The sequence below is a fragment of the Oreochromis aureus genome, linkage group 11 (genome assembly GCF_013358895.1).
Source record: "Oreochromis aureus strain Israel breed Guangdong linkage group 11, ZZ_aureus, whole genome shotgun sequence".
NCBI lineage: Eukaryota > Metazoa > Chordata > Actinopteri > Cichliformes > Cichlidae > Oreochromis > Oreochromis aureus.
Genome location: NC_052952.1, coordinates 14,899,279 through 14,921,511, shown reverse-complemented (window position 1 = coordinate 14,921,511; position 22,233 = coordinate 14,899,279). Strand labels below are relative to the sequence as shown.

The window sequence follows — 22,233 nt, the reverse complement described above, 5'->3', positions numbered from 1 at the left end:
ACAAAAGGAAACTAATAATATAATTATTATAATAAATAAATATTGTTGGATCTCCACTCCGCCATGGTGCAAGATATCAATACATGCTCATTGTTTCAGATAATGATGTTTTATCAAACACGGTTGAATGTCAGACATACATGTAGGTGCTCTTTGGTGTAGGTGCCCTGATGTCACATGTTTGCAATATACTGTAGTGTTTACCCGGACGACGCCAAAATAGAGACTTTGGTTCAGAAGTTCTCATTGACAGACTAAAGTATAAGGCTGATATTTCTCTCCGCGAGAACCATGGACCATCCATGTTGATCTGTCAGTCTGCACCAGACTAGTGAGACCAGCCGACCAAGGACTAGCACTGCCATCACTAGAGTGTCTGTGTGGAGAGTGGAGAAGATTTTCCTCACAGGATACTTTGTGGATCCTCTTTGGGATGAAACAGTAGCGGGAACCAGAAATATGGCTGATGAAGAAGAACAGAAAAACTACATAATTAGAGATTTGGCTTTTCCCCCCCCACATAGTGCAATAGTTATTCTCAAGCAATATGCTTACATGCACCTTGGTAATAAGTGACCTGAGGCTGCAGTTGTTTTTCTCCTTTCTCATTTTGAATCTCTTCCTCAGGATTTTGCCGTGGAGGTACTCCACTCTCTCCTCTGCAGCAGTGGGGAAGAACTGTTCACATACCATCAGCCTTAGCTGGGAGACTTTGGTTGCCATCAGAGCCATAACAAGCAGGGTGAGCAGGATGGCAGTCAGTGGAATTACAGAGCTATATAGCAACAACTTGGGTTTGGGGAGGCACTGCTTCTCAAACAGAGTCACAGAGTAGGAAAAGTCTTTTTCATGATTTTCTTGTCCAACAGGCATTCCTATTAAAGTTGCAATCCCCTGCAATGATAAACAAGTGAGTCTTTTGTGGTTGAGATGAGAAAAATATTTAAAAAATAAATAAATATTTACTACACTGTACTTACTTTGATGCTCATTAACAAAGGGACGTGGAATGGCTCCAGCTCTGATAACCTTGTTGTAACAATGTCAACAAAACAGTACAGCAAGGCGTCCACAGTTATGAATATGACCCAAGCTACGAAGTGGGAGACAACTGGAATTCCAAATTTCACCATAGCTTTCCCTTCTCTTGTTGTGGGACGGGCGGAGGGAATGAAGGTGTACAGCTGCTCCTCCTCTGCCGTGAGGGGAAGGACGTGGGTTTTTCCTTCCGCCTTCTGCTTCTCGTCAAAATGAACAAACTTGCTGCTGATGAACCTGTTTTTGTATTTCATGTCTCTGCAGTATTTTTTTATGTGCAATGCTATAAACATCATGAGCAAGAGGAAGCTGATGGCAGGAAACATCCTGTCGGTCACTGAGCTCACTGTATTCATCAGGGCCTGTGCATATTTCACAGACTCGTTGAGCTTCTGCTCCGCTCCTGCGAGTCTCTGCCTGAATTCTTCTGATTCCAGTCTTGGAGAGACGTTGAGCTCGGAGTCAAATCTCACTACTCCCAGGTTTGTAACCCCTTTGAGCATGTCTCCTATCCACTTCAACATCTGAACATAGTTAGTAAATGGAGCAATGATGGAGGCTTTTTTTGCCTTCAGGTTGCAAATCATACTCCTGACCAGCAGCGAGAGGTTCTCCAGAGTGTTACGGATGTTCTTAAGAACCACTAAACTGGTTCCAGCAGTTAACAGCAAGTTCCTACTCTTTTTCATGAAAATGGATATAACAAAAAGAGTCCCTAAACACCTTACTCTCTTTGATAGGAAGAGGGCAACAGTCAGCAGTGTCCCAAAGCAGGCAGCAATCCCCCCAGCCACTGCTAGCTCATAGTCCAGAGCGAAGAGGAGGTACAGGAGGAGCAGGGAGCTGAGCAGGAGGCTGGAGACGCTACAGATGAGGAGGAGAAGGATTGTTCTTCTGGATCCATCCCTTTTACCAGTGGTGAACACATCCACAGCTTGAAAACCCACATCCTTAAGGCTTTGTTTTACTGTAATCCATGAGAGAAGCATCCTGGATATTAAAGTAGACGTTGAAAAGCAAAAGCAAAATTGGAATAAAATGGCAGGTTATAAGAAAAGCATTAACAAATACAATATATTCAGTAACTACGGTGCCCAAAAAGACACTTGATCTGAACAGAAATGCAAAGTAGTAGCCTGATGTATAAAGCTCAGCAGCTCTTCTGATGCATGTGGAGTGCAGTCGCCTTAAATACGACATAAACAGGAAGACTCTTGTCTTTGTCATTAGTCATTTTGTAGTCATCCCTGTTTTTCAACCACAAGCAGAAGTAAACAGAGGCTGAATTATGACTGTGTGGTGTGTGGACCACAAATATCCTTTTCACAGAAAAATCTAATGCTTTACTAAGAATTTCAAGGCGGTATTGCACGAATGTATGAGTAGATTGAATACCAATAATTTTGTGTATTTAGGGTAACATATTCGTATTGCAGAAACAATGTTAAAATACGCTTTAACAGGAGTTGGTGATTTCAGAGAACCCCAAAATTCAATAGAATTAGAAGGCCTGTGTGACTATATTCATTTGACCCTATATGGTCATCATGTTTGTCACATGTCCAAAATGGCAGGCAGCTTAACGTTAAGTGGTTAGTGCTCATGTGGTCTGCAAAACCTCAATGTTGTAATGCTTAACATCAGAATATCAGCACTGTCTTTGTCAGCACATTATTTTCTGTGTACTTTATTCACACACTGAGAGAGGTGATAAAAAGAAAACATTTTCACTGATTTGTGAGCATGACCTGAATACTTAGCGAGCTTATTTAGCTAATTACCTTCAGAACAGGCTTCGATTTTTCAGACAAAGAAAATAATACTTCAGAAAGTCTATCTTGTGGTATTTTCCTTCATAGTAGAAACAATAGATGCCTTTTTTATGTTTAATTGGAAAAAAACAAGGAGAAACCTCTTGAATTGAAACATTAAGTGAAGTAAGTTGTCAGGACAGAGCAGCCGGTGTGTTTGTGGTGTGGACCCAAAAAGCAGACAAGGGAGAGACTGAAATGAAGTTTAAACAAAAAGCGAACCGTTTATTTGGCTGAAAAAGCATGAACACAAAAACAAAGCAAGGCGAACAGGTGCGAGAAGTAAAACTAGAACCTAAACTGGGAATAACTAGGAATGACTATGAAAACTATGAAAAGAGAAACATGAACATGAATCTGAGCAGGTGCAAGAAAACATGAAACATGGATATGGACCTGAACAGAATCATGAGAAAGCTGACGTGATGTGGAGGGAGGAAAACAGATGAACCGACAATGAATTAGTGAGACAGAGGACTTAAATACACGGGAGGGTAATGGGGAAAACAGCTGACACAAATGAACCTGAACGCCACAGGGGAAGTGCAACTAAACACACTTAACATGGAACACCAGACTCTTCGCAATAAAACAGGAAAGAGAAAAGGGACGTAGACAAGACAATACCAGCTTGACAAATAGAACATGCAACACGCAGACATGAAGTACATGGGAAGACACGGGACACACAAAAGACAAAAACAAGGAGACACAGAAGAAACATAACTGGACCAAAACTCAAGTAAACCTTAACTAAAATAATAACACAAGAACTTTACATGGTTTCAATATAACAATCAAAAATACTAAATAAACTCAAAATGCTGGGTCACAGAGCCCCCTGACAGAAGTGGCTAAAAGGGAGTCAGATCCCATAAACTCCCATGTTAAGATAGCTAAACACATACTTACAGCCTGCCAAATTCTTTTGTAAATTTCCCCACTCATCAATTATCAACTCTGAGTGGAATTCTTAGATTTTCTCCCCACAGGAACACTGGTTTTTATTAACATCTAAACGGATTCCCTGTATCTGCACACTGACTGGGACTCATTCATTGCAACATGAGACTCTGTCACAGTCACATAAAATCAAATGTATGTACTTGCCACTGCAGAATAGGGCTGTGCGATATGACCAAAATCTCATATCCCGATATTAAGACATCTATCGTCCGATAACGATATAAATCACAAAAATGTAACATTTTCTGTAAATTCTGTGAATGTCGGGCAGCTCGACTTGCGTGAAGTGTTTCCAGCTGGGCGTCATGTAGCTGGAGTCCAGTGTTTTAACCAATGCATGAAACGATATATTTTTAGACATAGGTTGTAACGGCTGCTGTTTTCGTTGTGAGTATTTATTACACAGCGTGCTGCGGGGAAAAGCCTGGTCTAACGTTTGAGTCTAAGGTTTATTTTTTAGCACCTCACGGCTCTTTTTTGCTTCTCATCCGTAAATACTCTGCATCTTTCACGTGATTCAGTTTATTTTGAAAAGTCTCAACAGGATCTTGAGCTTTATTGTGAAAGGTTTATGTGGAAAATAAACAAGCGGACACGAGGTGGCTTTACCGTCGTTGTTGCTAACGACAATGCATAAAAACAAGCGCTTGTCCGTCTGTAGTGTGGTTATATTAAATATAAGAGAGAGAGAGAACTTTAGGAAATTAATATAGCCACTACAGTGACCATCAAAATAATGAAAAAATATTGCCGTAAACAGTTTATTTTGCGACACCACGAAACAAACGATAGCGTAAAATGAAGATAGACGTTTTTATATCGTCATCCGATATATATCGTTATATCGAACAGCCCTACTGCAGAAGGTTTCCCTATTTACAAATAGTCCAGTTATTACATGAAATAAGTATCACACAGTAAGCTTGATATTTGAGAGGAAAAAAGCCTGTTAACTCAATATGAGTAAATAGTCACTGTTTACATGTATAGTGCACTTTAAACGTATTCATATGAATTTATTTGTGTTTTGATGGGAAAGCAAAAATTGTCTGTAAAACATCCCATAAACTTCAAAAACAAAACAATTCAAATAGAAACATCTTCACTGTGCAGAATGTTTGTCTGTTAAATCAAAGAGCTGCAGTCTGCCTGCTGAGAGTTACTAGGTGTATGATGTCACAACGGAACAGAACTACCCATATAGAGCAGAGGCTTCAGTCATTTCACTGCCCTTCATTCGTGAGTGCACAACAGAAATCAGAGCTCATTGTTTAAGTGTGTAAATATCGGATTTTGAAAGATTTTTTGGAAGAAACATCGTGAATACACTGACAAGCTTCAGGAAAACCGTTGCTGCATTTATTGGATCCAGCCAAGTGCTGTAGCATCTTTTTACAAGAATGCAGCGCCAAAACCTGTCACCAGTGTCTGAGAAAGATCAGCTGGGTTTAAACCGTGCCAAGCTTCCACTAAAGGGAATGATCCAGGATGGTGCTGCACAAAATTGCAGCAGAAGTGCTGACAGCTCCTCCCCAACAAGGGAAAAACGCAGAATCGGTGGAGAGAAATTTGTACTGAAAAGAAATTTCAGTCAGATTTCAACCAACTGCAAAAGCATCTCTGAGGCCTGCTCTTCAGAAAGAAAAAGGATGAAGAAAGACACAGACAAGAATGAATCAGCTGTGACACCACCAAGCATCCCAAAAAGCGCCTCTATCACGATGATCCGACTCAAAGGCAAGAAATTGAACGATACGGCCTCGAGTTTCCAGAATGATGCCAGATCCTCTGAAAGCAAAATGACGGAGAAAAAGACGACAGAGGAACAGAAAGTTAGAAACATTTGGATCATTGGCTCAAGCTACGTCAAAAGAGGAGAGTTCGGAGCAAGTCAGAAGTTTGGAGAGAATTTGGGACTTAATGCCAAAGTCCAATGGTTTGGCAAAGGAGGGATGCGCTGGAGCGGCGTCCTTCCACGTTTTTATGAAGAGTTATCTACACGGAGCCCGCCTGACGTATTGATTATCCACGCTGGGGGCAACGATTTAGGACTCACGTCTGCCCAGCAACTTTCTGGTATAATGAAGATGGAATTGATGCAACTGCACAAAGAGTTCCCCTCCATGACGATTGCTTATTCCTGCATCAATCAGCGCCAAGTGTGGAGGTATGGAAGTCCATGGAAGGTAAACAAGGACAGGGAGATTGTCAACCATACCATGAGAAAGGCTGCCCACTGCTTTGGAGGGGTGATTATTGAACATCCCTGTTTGAAATTTTTCGACAACACAAGCTTTGTACCAGACGGAGTCCATTTCACAAAGAAAGGAAATGAACTGTTTGTGACCAGCATCCGCTCCACCATCAAGAACATTCTGCAGTCAACGCAGAGAAAACAGATTTGAGGCATCAACCTCTATAATCTGACTACACATATGAACCAGAATACTGAATAAATGCAAAGTCAAAAGAGCAGTGTGTAAAGACTCCTTTGCTTCCAGATTCTGAATAGAGATTAGAAAATGTTTGTGACAAAGACACATACACAGACAATCTCTCTCTCTCACATTCACACTCACACTACAAGAAGATTGTTGATTCATGTGTCTGTGTATTTTCTAATTTTTTTATTATGTGCTGTATGTTTATTTTTAATTTTTTAATGCAATAACTGAAATGACACAGATAGAAATGAATAAATAAACAGATAAAAGATTCACATGAATAAGAGGAGGCTACAGAGATTTTTTTAAAGCTGTTTTTGGAAAAGCAAAATGTGTTTGGCTACTCTGACTGCAAAAGCTGCCAGAGAGGACAGGATGTAAAATAAAACTAAAAAAAACCCTTTAAATCTAGGGTGTCGAACATAGGGCCCATGGGCCAAAATCGGCCTGGCAAAGACTCCAATCTGTCCCACTTGATGGCTGGATGGATAATGCTTTTCTACTCTGCTACACCACTCAAATCACTTTCTACAACTTGCTACATTCACTTATTCACATACACATTCATACAATCTCCTTTTCTACATCTAAGTGCTTTCTGTCTAACATTCACACACACATTGATGAACACACTGGGAGCAACTTGGGTTAACATGAGACTCTGTCACAGTCACATAAAATCAAATGTATGTACTTGCCACTGCAGAAGGTTTCCCTATTTCCAAATGTTGTAATTATTACATGAAATAAGTATCACACGGTAAACTTGATATTTGAGAGGAAAAAAGCCTGTTAACTCAATATGAGTAAATAGTCACTGTTTACATGTATAGTGCACTTTGAAAGTATTCGTCTGAATTTATTTGTGTTTTGATGGGAAAGCAAAAATTGTCTGTAAAACATCCCATAAACTTCAAAAACAAAACAATTCAAATAGAAACATCTTCACTGTGCAGAATGTTTGTCTGTTAAATCAAAGAGCTGCAGTCTGCCTGCTGAGAGTTACTAGGTGTATGATGTCACAACGGAACAGAACTACCCATATAGAGCAGAGGCTTCAGTCATTTCACTGCCCTTCATTCGTGAGTGCACAACAGAAATCAGAGCTCGTTGTTTAAGTGTGTAAATATCGCATTTTGAAAAAGTTTTTGGGGAAGAAACATCGTGAATACACTGACAAGCTTCAGGAAAACCGTTGCTGCATTTATTGGATCCAGCCAAGTGCTGTAGCATCTTTTACAAGAATGCAGCGCCATAACCTGTCGCCAGTGTCTGAGAAAGATCAGCTGGGTTTAAACCCTGTCAAGCTTCCGCTAAAGAGAAAGCGAATCCAGGATGATGCTGCACAAAATTGCAGCAGAAGTGCTGACAGCTCCTCCCAGCAAGGGAAAACACAGAATCGGTGGAAAGAAATTTGTACTGAAAAGAAATTTCAGTCAGATTTCAACCAACTGCAGAAGCATCTCTGAGGCCTGCTCTTCAGAAAGAAAAAGGATGAAGAAAGACACAGACATGAATGAATCAGCTGTGACACCACCAAGCATCCCAAAAAGCGCCTCTATCACGATGATCCGACTCAAAGGCAAGAAATTGAACGATACGACCTCGAGTTTCCAGAATGATGCCAGATCCTCTGAAAGCAAAATGACGGAGAAAAAGACGACAGAGGAACAGAAAGTTAGAAACATTTGGATCATTGGCTCAAGCTACGTCAAAAGAGGAGAGTTCGGAGCAAGACAGACGTTTGGAGAGAATTTGGGACTTGGTGCCAAAGTCCAATGGTTTGGCAAAGGAGGGATGCGCTGGGCGGCGTCCTTCCACGTTTTTATGAAGAGTTATCTACACGGAGCCCGCCTGACGTATTGATTATCCACGCTGGGGCAACGATTTAGGACTCATGTCTGCCCAGCAACTTTCTGGTGTAATGAAGATGGAATTGATGCAACTGCACAAAGAGTTCCCCTCCATGACGATTGCTTATTCCTGCATCAATCAGCGCCAAGTGTGGAGGTATGGAAGTCCATGGAAGATAAACAAGGACAGGGAGATTGTCAACCATACCATGAGAAAGGCTGCCCACTGCTTTGGAGGGGTGATTATTGAACATCCCTGTTTGAAATTTTTCGACAACACAATCTTTGTACCAGACGGAGTCCATTTCACAAAGAAAGGAAATGAACTGTTTGTGACCAGCATCCGCTCCACCATCAAGAACATTCTGCAGTCAACGCAGAGAAAACAGATTTGAGGCATCAACCTCTATAATCTGACTACACATATGAACCAGAATACTGAATAAATGCAAAGTCAAAAGAGCAGTGTGTAAAGACTCCTTTGCTTCCAGATTCTGAATAGAGATTAGAAAATGTTTGTGACAAAGACACATACACAGACAATCTCTCTCTCTCACATTCACACTCACACTACAAGAAGATTGTTGATTCATGTGTCTGTGTATTTTCTAATTTTTTATTATGTGCTGTATGTTTATTTTTATTTTTAATGCAATAACTGAAATGACACAGATAGAAATGAATAAATAAACAGATAAAAGATTCACATGAATAAGAGGAGGCTACAGAGATTTTTTAAAGCTGTTTTGGAAAAGCAACATGTGTTTGGCTACTCTGACTGCAAAAGCTGCCAGAGAGCACAGGATGTAAAATAAAACTAAAAAAACCCCTTTAAATCTAGGGTGTCGAACATAGGGCCCATGGGCCAAAATCGGCCTGGCAAAGACTCCAATCTGTCCCACTTGATGGCTGGATGGATAATGCTTTTCTACTCTGCTACACCACTCAAATCACTTTCTACAACTTGCTACATTCACTTATTCACATACACATTCATACAATCTCCTTTTCTACATCTAAGTGCTTTCTGTCTAACATTCACACACACATTGATGAACACACTGGGAGCAACTTGGGTTAACATGAGACTCTGTCACAGTCACATAAAATCAAATGTATGTACTTGCCACTGCAGAAGGTTTCCCTATTTCCAAATGTTGTAATTATTACATGAAATAAGTATCACACGGTAAACTTGATATTTGAGAGGAAAAAAGCCTGTTAACTCAATATGAGTAAATAGTCACTGTTTACATGTATAGTGCACTTTGAAAGTATTCGTCTGAATTTATTTGTGTTTTGATGGGAAAGCAAAATTGTCTGTAAAACATCCCATAAACTTCAAAAACAAAACAATTCAAATAGAAACATCTTCACTGTGCAGAATGTTTGTCTGTTAAATCAAAGAGCTGCAGTCTGCCTGCTGAGAGTTACTAGGTGTATGATGTCACAACGGAACAGAACTACCCATATAGAGCAGAGGCTTCAGTCATTTCACTGCCCTTCATTCGTGAGTGCACAACAGAAATCAGAGCTCGTTGTTTAAGTGTGTAAATATCGCATTTTGAAAAAGTTTTTGGGAAGAAACATCGTGAATACACTGTCAAGCTTCAGGAAAACCGTTGCTGCATTTATTGGATCCAGCCAAGTGCTGTAGCATCTTTTACAAGAATGCAGCGCCAAAACCTGTCGCCAGTGTCTGAGAAAGATCAGCTGGGTTTAAACCCTGTCAAGCTTCCGCTAAAGAGAAAGCGAATCCAGGATGATGCTGCACAAAATTGCAGCAGAAGTGCTGACAGCTCCTCCCCAGCAAGGGAAAAACACAGAATCGGTGGAAAGAAATTTGTACTGAAAAGAAATTTCAGTCAGATTTCAACCAACTGCAGAAGCATCTCTGAGGCCTGCTCTTCAGAAAGAAAAAGGATGAAGAAAGACACAGACATGAATGAATCAGCTGTGACACCACCAAGCATCCCAAAAGCGCCTCTATCACGATGATCCGACTCAAAGGCAAGAAATTGAACGATACGGCCTCGAGTTTCCAGAATGATGCCAGATCCTCTGAAAGCAAAATGACGGAGAAAAAAGACGACAGAGGAACAGAAAGTTAGAAACATTTGGATCATTGGCTCAAGCTACGTCAAAAGAGGAGAGTTCGGAGCAAGACAGACGTTTGGAGAGAATTTGGGACTTGATGCCAAAGTCCAATGGTTTGGCAAAGGAGGGATGCGCTGGAGCGGCGTCCTTCCACGTTTTATGAAGAGTTATCTACACGGAGCCCGCCTGACGTATTGATTATCCACGCTGGGGCAACGATTTAGGACTCACGTCTGCCCAGCAACTTTCTGGTGTAATGAAGATGGAATTGATGCAACTGCACAAAGAGTTCCCCTCCATGACGATTGCTTATTCCTGCATCAATCAGCGCCAAGTGTGGAGGTATGGAAGTCCATGGAAGATAAATAAGGACAGGGAGATTGTCAACCATACCATGAGAAAGGCTGCCCACTGCTTTGGAGGGTGATTATTGAACATCCCTGTTTGAAATTTTTCGACAACACAATCTTTGTACCAGACGGAGTCCATTTCACAAAGAAAGGAAATGAACTGTTTGTGACCAGCATCCGCTCCACCATCAAGAACATTCTGCAGTCAACGCAGAGAAAACAGATTTGAGGCATCAACCTCTATAATCTGACTACACATGTGAACCAGAATACTGAATAAATGCAAAGTCAAAAGAGCAGTGTGTAAAGACTCCTTTGCTTCCAGATTCTGAATAGAGATTAGAAAATGTTTGTGACAAAGACACATACACAGACAATCTCTCTCTCTCACATTCACACTCACACTACAAGAAGATTGTTGATTCATGTGTCTGTGTATTTTCTAATTTTTTTATTATGTGCTGTATGTTTATTTTTAATTTTTTAATGCAATAACTGAAATGACACAGATAGAAATGAATAAATAAACAGATAAAAGATTCACATGAATAAGAGGAGGCTACAGAGATTTTTTTAAAGCTGTTTTTGGAAAAGCAACATGTGTTTGGCTACTCTGACTGCAAAAGCTGCCAGAGAGGACAGGATGTAAAATAAAACTAAAAAAACCCAAAACTTTAAATCTAGGGTGTCAAACATAGGGCCCAGGGGCCAAAATCGGCCTGGCAAAGACTCCAATCTGTCCCACTTGATGGCTGGATGGATAATGCTTTTCTACTCTACTTCAGGACTCAAATCACTTTATACAACTTGCTACATTCACCTATTCACATATACATTCATACAATCTCCTTTTCTACATCTAAGTGCTTTCTGTCTAACATTCACACACACATTGATGAACACACTGGGAGCAACTTGGGTTTAGTATCTTGCCCGAGGATCTTTAGACTGGAGCAGCCAGGGATTGAACCCCCAACCTTCCAACCAGTCGTTGATTTGTATGAATTACTCCGGGGCGTTTGTGGAGGAGGTGAGCCACAACCACCGTCAGGCAACAAATCACAAAGAACTGTGTTTTTGTGTTTCTTTGTCTGTGCTCATGCATGGTTTATGTGCAATAGCATGCATGTGTGATTGCATGGGTTTCTATGTGTCTGAATGTGTCTCATTACACTGTGTGGAACTTTACAAATGAGAGGTGGATGTGAATTTCTGTCATTTGACATTTGGAGTACCATTACATCCTTGTACCTTACATGTCTTCTCCAAGCTCTTGAATCAGGTGTTTTGGAATGGGGAAACACCTACAGTGATGCGGACGCTGCACCGGTCCGTTGTGGTGAAGAAGAGAGCTGAGTGTAAAAGCAAAGCTCTCAATTTACCGGTCGATCTCGTCTCTACCCTCACCTATGGCCACGAGCTGTGGGTAGTTACCGAAAAGAACGAGATCGCGGATACAAGCGGCGGAAATGAGCTTCCTCCGAAGGGTGGCTGGCCTCTCCCTTAGAGATAGGGTGAGAAGTTCAGCCATCCGGGAGGGGCTCAGAGTAGAGCCGCTGCTCCTCCACATCGAAAGGAGCCAGCTAAGGTGGTTCGGGTATCTGATGTGTCCCACCAGGAGGAGGCCCGGGGCAGACCCAGGACACGCTGGAGAGTATATCTCTCGGCTGGCCTGGGAACGCATTTGGTGTTCCCCGGATAGGCTAGAGGAGGTGGCTGGGGAGAGGGAGGTCTGGGCTTCTCTGCTTAGGCTGCTGCCCCCGCAACCCGGCCCTGGATAAAGCGGAAGAAGATGGATGGATGGAAACACCTACAAACCTAAAGCAAGCCATCCTAAGGACCGAAATTTAGAACCACTCCTTTACCATTATTGCCTGAAGAAAAGTGACCTAACTGCACAATGTTGTCCTGAGGCAACGGACCAAAAAATGCTGTTTTAGTAAATAAATGAAATCAGAATCTGCCTATAAACAACTAAAAATAGTTATTCCGATGTACATGAACATATTTTTTTTAAGATATGCTTATTTCAATTAAAATATGCATAAAAATGATTTTAGTCTTAGCAGTAGCTAGCACTCTGTCAAATGCATATTTGGCATCTGAAAGAATTGCTCCACCTCCAAGTTAAAGGTCAAACTGTCTGCTGCTCAACATTTTACTGAACACAGAAATGTTTTGTGTCACAAAATAAGTTAACATTTGAAAGGAACATCGTAATCACTAAAAGTTGGTTTGCCACAGAGGGTTAAGTTATAAATAAAACAACTTAATGACTGGTTGGAATGATTTTTAAAAATTCTTTAAATGTATAATAGTTTTTTTTATTGTTTATAACTAATTTCCCCAGATAATTGAGTTAGGGGTATTCTCGTGCTGACTGGTGTCTGCACCGGTACTTTTCTGATCGAGCAACTTATTCACATCGATGTAAAGATGATGTAGAAAGTATTTGACTTGCGTGCAGCAAGTCAAATACTGACGTAACTAAAAGGGAGTCAGATCCCATAAACTCCCACGTTAAGATATCATTACAGCAATAAAACACAAGTAAACCTTAAAATTCTTTTGTAAATTTCCCCACTCATCAATTATCAACTCTGAGTGGAATTCTTAGATTTTTTCCCCACAGGAACACTGGTTTTATTAACATCTGAACAGGTTCGTGGTATCTGTACACTGATTGGGAGTCATTCATTGCAACACGAGACTCTGTCACAGTCACATAAAATCAAATGTATCTACTTGCCACTGCAGAAGGTTTCCCTATTTACAAATGTTGGAGATTATGTATCGGAATTGCAGGAGCGGGACCACGCCTCCAAACATGCTCCTTCCGGTTGTCATCTATATAGGGCTTTGGAGTTGACGTCACTGGAGGTGGGCCACGCCCCTTTCCGCCATGACAGTAGGCTAGACACAGGATACAGCTTCAGCTATGGTTCGTGCGTGTTGTGTTATCAGTTGCAACGTTTGATCACACGATCGTGAAGGCAAGAAGCTGGATAATGGGCTCTCTTTTCATCGTTTTTCAACCTGGAGGCAACGTGAGGGATCCCATGTATCCGATATTACTAAACAAAGACGTCAGGCTTGCATTGCAGCGGTGAGACGAGCGGATCGAGTTCTGTGCAATCCCCAGCTTTTTGTTGGTTTGGTCTCTGCATCTTCTTTCCGGTGAGTTCTAAATTAATTCATATCACTATTAAAATGCTTTTAGTGTTATTTTCAATGTGCTGAGGTCATAGATAATGAGATAAAACATGCTAATGTGTGATGCTGCAGAACCACGCCATGTCATCATGTCGACTGAGTAGCTTATGATTTAGCATTATTGCAGGCAAACCAGAGTATGAAATGGATGTAACAAATCCAGACTGGGCACCAACACTGCTCATGGGCCTCTAAAAACATACTAAATTGCTCTCATTGTACACTAATCCGGGCAGCACGGTGGCACGGTGGTTAGCACTGTTGCCGCACAGCAAGAAGGTCCTGAGTTCAATTCCAACATCAGGCCGGGTCTTTCTGTGTGGAGTTTGCATGTTCTCCCGTGTTTGCGTGGGTTCTCTCCGGTACTCCGGCTTCCTCCCACCGTCCAAAGACATGCAACTTGTGGGGATAGGTTAATTGGATAAACCAAATTGCCACTAGGTGTGAATGTGCGAGCGAATGTGAGTGTGAATGGTTGTCTGTCCTTGTGTGTTGGCCCTGCGACAGACTGGTGACCTGTCCAGGGTGTACCCCGCCTCTCGCCCCATGACAGCTGGGATAGGCTCCAGCGCCCCCAGCGACCCTGAAAAGGAGAAGCGAAGCGAATGGATGGATGTACACTAATCCGCACATAACTTCTAGATGAATCACACACCTGTCATGTGCACTAATTTGATCTTACCGCCTTTGTCCTATCCCGATCTTTGCATACCTTGTCTGTGGAGTCAGCGCATACACAGTAAACCAGTTTAAGAATTATAAATCCCTGGAGGCCCACATCCAATTCACGAACGGCTGGGTGCAAGATTTGTCCATCTTTATGCCTCCACGCTGCGACAACTGTACGTTGTCGTTAAGACAAAGGTAAGTCGGTTTGAACATGATAACTTTCTAAACAACTTCCTTGTTACAGTTTTTGATTTGCACGTACAGCCAAACCATCTATATTAGCCTTGGTTCATTACAGACCTTTTATTAAAAGTGGTTTTGTGTGTTTCAGGTACTGCACTCACAACGACTGAATGAAACTGCACTGTGACCTCGTTGTGTGGACACAGAGAGACCTGTCACACGCATCTTCCCTGATGTGGATTTCTGGGAACCACGTTTAAAGCAAGCACAAGACTTCTTTCTTAAAGTGTGTCTTCCTGAACTTGTTGGGAAATACTTCTCCAAACAACGTGCTGCTCTAAATAGCCTGTAATGTTTCATTTTGTGGTTCAAGATTGATGCCAGCTGTGTGTTGCCATGTAAATAGTTTGCATTTCATTTCTATGTACTTGCTAAGTACATGTGATAAGATCAAGAATAAAAAAAAACAAACATGTATACTATTCTTTTCTGTTTTATTGAAACTACTTCACACAAAGTACAATTATTTACAATGAACTACACATGCAACACAACAGCTTTATGAATACTCAACAAGAGCAAGTTTCATTTGGCGCTGGTTTGACAACCACACTGGGGCACATATTCACCAAAACACAGCAAACCTTAACAATCTTATCAAGCAGTGTTGTGTTTATTTCTGCTCTGCCCTGTTCATTGCACACACAATGCTTCGTCTGCCCTTTAGCTTCTGTGATGCTGTCTGTCCGATCACCACTGTCCACATTTACAGGTGGTACCTCAACCTCCACTTGTCCAACACAACTGCTGTCCACAGCTATGACATTGTAATTTTGTTGTTGTTCTTCTGTCAGATCTTCATCGATTACTTCTGCACGGGCACACCTTCAGACTCTGCAGCTGCATAAAAGCCTGTAAGATCAAATTAGTGCACATGACAGGTGTGTGATTCATCTGGAAGTTATGTGCGGATTAGTGTACAATGAGAGCAATTTAGTATGTTTTTAGAGGCCCATGAGCAGTGTTGGTGCCCAGTCTGGATTTGTTACATCCATTTCATATGCTGGTTTGCCTGCAATAATGCTAAATCATAAGCTACTCAGTCGACATGATGACATGACGTGGTTCTGCAGCATCACACATTAGCATGTTTTATCTCATTATCTATGACCTCAGCACATTGAAAATAACACTAAAAGCATTTTAATAGTGATATGAATTAATTTAGAACTCACCGAAAAGAAGATGCAGAGACCAAACCAACAAAAAGCTGGGGATTGCACAGAACTCGATCCGCTCGTCTCACCGCTGCAATGCAAGCCTGACGTCTTTGTTTAGTAATATCGGATACATGGGATCCTTCACATTGCCTCCAGGTTGAAAAACGATGAAAAGAGAGCCCATTATCCAGCTTCTTGCCTTCACGATCGTGTGATCAAACGTTGCAACTGATAACACAACACGTACGAACCATAGCTGAAGCTGTATACTGTGTCTAGCCTACTGTCATGGCGGAAAGGGCGTGGCCCACCTCCAGTGACATCACGCTCCAAAGCCCTATAGGTTCCCCAGTCCTGCAAGCTGTTCGTTCTCGTTTACGTGCGAACAGGGTCCATTCTTGGCGGATACCTTTAAACACAGCTCATCTCTCAAGAGTAACGTAATTTTACTCACCCTTCGCTACAATCGCCCTCTCGTCCATCAGCGCGTCAGACGAACAAGCACTCAAGCTCTGCATCCATCGCTTTTCCTCCGGCAATCCCAGAAACACACCGAACATCACGGCGGCGCTTCCAAAAACCGAATGCTGACGACCTCCTAGCAGTTTTCTCGCCACCCGACATACGGTCTCCTACGTCCATCCATCCAGTCGGTTTATCTCCGCTAAATCCAGTCATGAAGTAACTCCGCCGCCCGCCACTTCAGCGAAAACCAGCAACGTCGCCCGCCAGCAGAACTCACAGCTCCTCTCACGTTGCTCGAAACAGGTCACAGGCCGGGCGAGTTAGCCGTCAGCGCCGAACCCACGCTTCCAAACAAATCGCAGCTCCAACAGCAAAAGCTATAGCGTGCATTGTAGCTCCACCCACCCGCCAGCGCCAGGTAACTGGGAAGCTCAGCTCTGTTCTCCTTCCTACTAACACCATTTAATGCAAGCTGGGAATTTGTCGCTAGCCCCATACTCTCTACTGTTCTCCATCGTCGTGATGTTTCCATACCTCCTTTCGCTAAAAGCTTATGCAAGTTGGCGCTGCCCAGTTCTTCCCCATCCGCCATTCGCAAACGCAGCAGCAAGCTCCCTACCACCGAACTGCCAGTTTCTCAGGAAGGAGGACACACAAAACAAAAAAAAAAAAAAAAAAAACTCTGCAGCAAACGAGTTGCTAGGTTCTCAGCCACCCATCCCTCCTAAGCAAAATTCTGCAGCCAACCTCGGCACCGAGTTGCCATGTTCCCAACCTCTCATCTGCTAAACCCCGCATAAACTTTGGCACCAAGTTGCCAGGTTCTCGGCCACTAATCCCTCTGCTAAACTTCGCGGCAAACGCCGACACCGGGTTGCCAGGCACTCAACTACTCATCCCCGCCCCCCCTCCAGCTAACCTCGGCACCGGGTTGCCAGGTTCCTTTCTCCTTCATTCGCAAAAGCAGCAGCAAGCTTTTCGACCATCGTGTTGCCAGTTTCTCAGCATACTTAAGGAAAAAATAAATAAAAAGGGCACAGAGTTGCAGGTACTCCTTCCCTCCGTAGCAAATGCAGCATGCTTCGGCACCGCGATCCCAGGCTCTCTTCCTCTGTCCCTCCTTTACGAATGCAATATCAAGCTTGACACCAAGATGCCTGGTTCTTCTTTATCCCTCATTCGCAAACGCAGCAGCACACTTTCTAATATAGTTGCCAGTTTCTGTGCTCGACACAGAGATGCCACATTCGCTGCCATCTTTCCTGCCTTTGCAAAACAAAGGTGAACCTTCGTGGCACCGAGATGCCAAATTGGAGGTTATTATTATGGAGATTATTTTCCTCTAATCAGTCTTTCAATTCATCAACTCTCCCCAAGCTGCTGCTGTCACTTCTGTTAGCTCTGTCGTTATTGCTACCTTATCTGAAGTAATTAACCAGCTAAGCACCCCCTCTACATCTTCTACTCAAAGACAAGCTTACAAGCTTTTCGAGCCGCCAAGCCCTACCTCAAGTCTCAAATCCAGCATTCTTCTCTGTCAGAGCTTCAGCTCAAAGTCGAGCCACGTCGCTACCCGATCGAGGGTTCCCCTCATTCATCCATTAAGAATTCCGTTGTTTGCAACTTCCTTTGATTTCTTCTCCTGCCATTCCTTCCATCCACTCCACACCACGGAGCAGCGTTCGCTCTCCGTGCGCTCGTCTTTGTTCTCTTCTCCTTCTCTCTCCCCAACCGGTCGCGGCAAATGGCTGCCCCTCCCTGAGCCTGGTTCTGCTGGAGGCTTCTTCCTGTTAAAAGGGAGTTTTTCCTTCCCACTGTCACCAAAGTGCTTGCTCATAGGGGGTCGTATGATTGTTGGGTTTTCCTCTAGACATCATTGCAGGGTCTCGAGGCTTCTGTCACTGTGGCTTGGTGCTGTATAAATAAGTCGAATCGAAAATCAAATTATTCTGCTGACGTCTTCGATCTTCGTATCGCACAGATATTACTGCTTCTTGGGGATGCCTTCTTTGGGGATCTGCCAGGCCCGGGAGCTGTCGCCAGTCCCCTTCCCCAAACCGCAGCTCAATTCATGTCGATGCATTCACCATTACCTACAAAAATGCTGTCAAACCTAAAATGAGGACGTGGGCCCAGCTAGTGAATTCTAATTATTACATGAAATAAGCATCCATAATCACATGGTAACCTTGATATTTGAGAGGAAAAAAGCCTGTTAACTCAATATGAGTAAATAGTCACTGTTTACATGTATAGTGCACTTTAAAAGTATTCGTCTGAATTTATTTGTGTTTTGATGGGAAAGCAAAATTGTCTGTAAAACATCCCATAAACTTCAAAAACAAAACAATTCAAATAGAAACATCTTCACTGTGCAGAATGTTTGTCTGTTAAATCAAAGAGCTGCAGTCTGCCTGCTGAGAGTTACTAGGTGTATGATGTCACAACGGAACAGAACTACCCATATAGAGCAGAGGCTTCAGTCATTTCACTGCCCTTCATTCGTGAGTGCACAACAGAAATCAGAGCTCGTTGTTTAAGTGTGTAAATATCGCATTTTGAAAAAGTTTTTGGGAAGAAACATCGTGAATACACTGTCAAGCTTCAGGAAAACCGTTGCTGCATTTATTGGATCCAGCCAAGTGCTGTAGCATCTTTTACAAGAATGCAGCGCCAAAACCTGTCGCCAGTGTCTGAGAAAGATCAGCTGGGTTTAAACCCTGTCAAGCTTCCGCTAAAGAGAAAGCGAATCCAGGATGATGCTGCACAAAATTGCAGCAGAAGTGCTGACAGCTCCTCCCCAGCAAGGAAAAACACAGAATCGGTGGAAAGAAATTTGTACTGAAAAGAAATTTCAGTCAGATTTCAACCAACTGCAGAAGCATCTCTGAGGCCTGCTCTTCAGAAAGAAAAAGGATGAAGAAAGACACAGACATGAATGAATCAGCTGTGACACCACCAAGCATCCCAAAAGCGCCTCTATCACGATGATCCGACTCAAAGGCAAGAAATTGAACGATACGGCCTCGAGTTTCCAGAATGATGCCAGATCCTCTGAAAGCAAAATGACGGAGAAAAAAAGACGACAGAGGAACAGAAAGTTAGAAACATTTGGATCATTGGCTCAAGCTACGTCAAAAGAGGAGAGTTCGGAGCAAGACAGACGTTTGGAGAGAATTTGGGACTTGGTGCCAAAGTCCAATGGTTTGGCAAAGGAGGGATGCGCTGGAGCGGCGTCCTTCCACGTTTTATGAAGAGTTATCTACACGGAGCCCGCCTGACGTATTGATTATCCACGCTGGGGCAACGATTTAGGACTCACGTCTGCCCAGCAACTTTCTGGTGTAATGAAGATGGAATTGATGCAACTGCACAAAGAGTTCCCCTCCATGACGATTGCTTATTCCTGCATCAATCAGCGCCAAGTGTGGAGGTATGGAAGTCCATGGAAGATAAATAAGGACAGGGAGATTGTCAACCATACCATGAGAAAGGCTGCCCACTGCTTTGGAGGGGTGATTATTGAACATCCCTGTTTGAAATTTTTCGACAACACAATCTTTGTACCAGACGGAGTCCATTTCACAAAGAAAGGAAATGAACTGTTTGTGACCAGCATCCGCTCCACCATCAAGAACATTCTGCAGTCAACGCAGAGAAAACAGATTTGAGGCATCAACCTCTATAATCTGACTACACATATGAACGAGAATACTGAATAAATGCAAAGTCAAAAGAGCAGTGTGTAAAGACTCCTTTGCTTCCAGATTCTGAATAGAGATTAGAAAATGTTTGTGACAAAGACACATACACAGACAATCTCTCTCTCTCACATTCACACTCACACTACAAGAAGATTGTTGATTCATGTGTCTGTGTATTTTCTAATTTTTTATTATGTGCTGTATGTTTATTTTTATTTTTAATGCAATAACTGAAATGACACAGATAGAAATGAATAAATAAACAGATAAAAGATTCACATGAATAAGAGGAGGCTACAGAGATTTTTTAAAGCTGTTTTGGAAAAGCAAAATGTGTTTGGCTACTCTGACTGCAAAAGCTGCCAGAGAGGACAGGATGTAAAATAAAACTAAAAAAAAACCTTTAAATCTAGGGTGTCGAACATAGGGCCCATGGGCCAAAATCGGCCTGGCAAAGACTCCAATCTGTCCCACTTGATGGCTGGATGGATAATGCTTTTCTACTCTGCTACACCACTCAAATCACTTTCTACAACTTGCTACATTCACTTATTCACATACACATTCATACAATCTCCTTTTCTACATCTAAGTGCTTTCTGTCTAACATTCACACACACATTGATGAACACACTGGGAGCAACTTGGGTTAACATGAGACTCTGTCACAGTCACATAAAATCAAATGTATGTACTTGCCACTGCAGAAGGTTTCCTATTTCCAAATGTTGTAATTATTACATGAAATAAGTATCACACGGTAAACTTGATATTTGAGAGGAAAAAAGCCTGTTAACTCAATATGAGTAAATAGTCACTGTTTACATGTATAGTGCACTTTGAAAGTATTCGTCTGAATTTATTTGTGTTTTGATGGGAAAGCAAAATTGTCTGTAAAACATCCCATAAACTTCAAAAACAAAACAATTCAAATAGAAACATCTTCACTGTGCAGAATGTTTGTCTGTTAAATCAAAGAGCTGCAGTCTGCCTGCTGAGAGTTACTAGGTGTATGATGTCACAACGGAACAGAACTACCCATATAGAGCAGAGGCTTCAGTCATTTCACTGCCCTTCCTTCGTGAGTGCACAACAGAAATCAGAGCTCGTTGTTTAAGTGTGTAAATATCGCATTTTGAAAAAGTTTTTGGGGAAGAAACATCGTGAATACACTGTCAAGCTTCAGGAAAACCGTTGCTGCATTTATTGGATCCAGCCAAGTGCTGTAGCATCTTTTTACAAGAATGCAGCGCCAAAACCTGTCGCCAGTGTCTGAGAAAGATCAGCTGGGTTTAAACCCTGTCAAGCTTCCGCTAAAGAGAAAGCGAATCCAGGATGATGCTGCACAAAATTGCAGCAGAAGTGCTGACAGCTCCTCCCCAGCAAGGGAAAAACACAGAATCGGTGGAAAGAAATTTGTACTGAAAAGAAATTTCAGTCAGATTTCAACCAACTGCAGAAGCATCTCTGAGGCCTGCTCTTCAGAAAGAAAAAGGATGAAGAAAGACACAGACATGAATGAATCAGCTGTGACACCACCAAGCATCCCAAAAAGCGCCTCTATCACGATGATCCGACTCAAAGGCAAGAAATTGAACGATACGGCCTCGAGTTTCCAGAATGATGCCAGATCCTCTGAAAGCAAAATGACGGAGAAAAAGACGACAGAGGAACAGAAAGTTAGAAACATTTGGATCATTGGCTCAAGCTACGTCAAAAGAGGAGAGTTCGGAGCAAGACAGACGTTTGGAGAGAATTTGGGACTTGATGCCAAAGTCCAATGGTTTGGCAAAGGAGGGATGCGCTGGAGCGGCGTCCTTCCACGTTTTATGAAGAGTTATCTACACGGAGCCCGCCTGACGTATTGATTATCCACGCTGGGGCAACGATTTAGGACTCACGTCTGCCCAGCAACTTTCTGGTGTAATGAAGATGGAATTGATGCAACTGCACAAAGAGTTCCCTCCATGACGATTGCTTATTCCTGCATCAATCAGCGCCAAGTGTGGAGGTATGGAAGTCCATGGAAGATAAACAAGGACAGGGAGATTGTCAACCATACCATGAGAAAGGCTGCCCACTGCTTTGGAGGGGTGATTATTGAACATCCCTGTTTGAAATTTTTCGACAACACAATCTTTGTACCAGACGGAGTCCATTTCACAAAGAAAGGAAATGAACTGTTTGTGACCAGCATCCGCTCCACCATCAAGAACATTC

At 42.4% G+C, this 22,233-nt stretch overlaps 1 protein-coding gene across 1 annotated transcript; it reads right to left on the bottom strand.

Moving 5' to 3' along the window:
• Positions 1-169: 169 nt before the first annotated feature.
• Positions 170-16,403, bottom strand: LOC116320618 (dendritic cell-specific transmembrane protein). The gene is made up of 4 exons (XM_039619122.1): positions 16,299-16,403; positions 981-2,028; positions 562-894; positions 170-463 (listed from the first exon to the last, which is right to left on the bottom strand). The coding sequence occupies exons 2-4, from the start codon at positions 2,025-2,027 to the stop codon at positions 404-406; spliced, it is 1,440 nt and encodes a 479-aa protein (XP_039475056.1). The 5' UTR covers position 2,028; positions 16,299-16,403; the 3' UTR covers positions 170-403.
• Between the last annotated feature and the right edge of the window lie 5,830 nt (positions 16,404-22,233).

Excerpts from the sequence above, each read along its gene's own strand:
- LOC116320618 (XM_039619122.1), bottom strand. The coding sequence starts at position 2,027 with ATGCTTCTCTCATGGATTACAGTAAAACAAAGCCTTAAGGATGTGGGT. Across the intron at positions 895-980 it reads CTTTGTTAATGAGCATCAAA|GGGATTGCAACTTTAATAGG; the intron begins GTAAGTACAGTG and ends TTATCATTGCAG. Across the intron at positions 464-561 it reads TCAGGTCACTTATTACCAAG|CCATATTTCTGGTTCCCGCT; the intron begins GTGCATGTAAGC and ends CTTCTTCATCAG.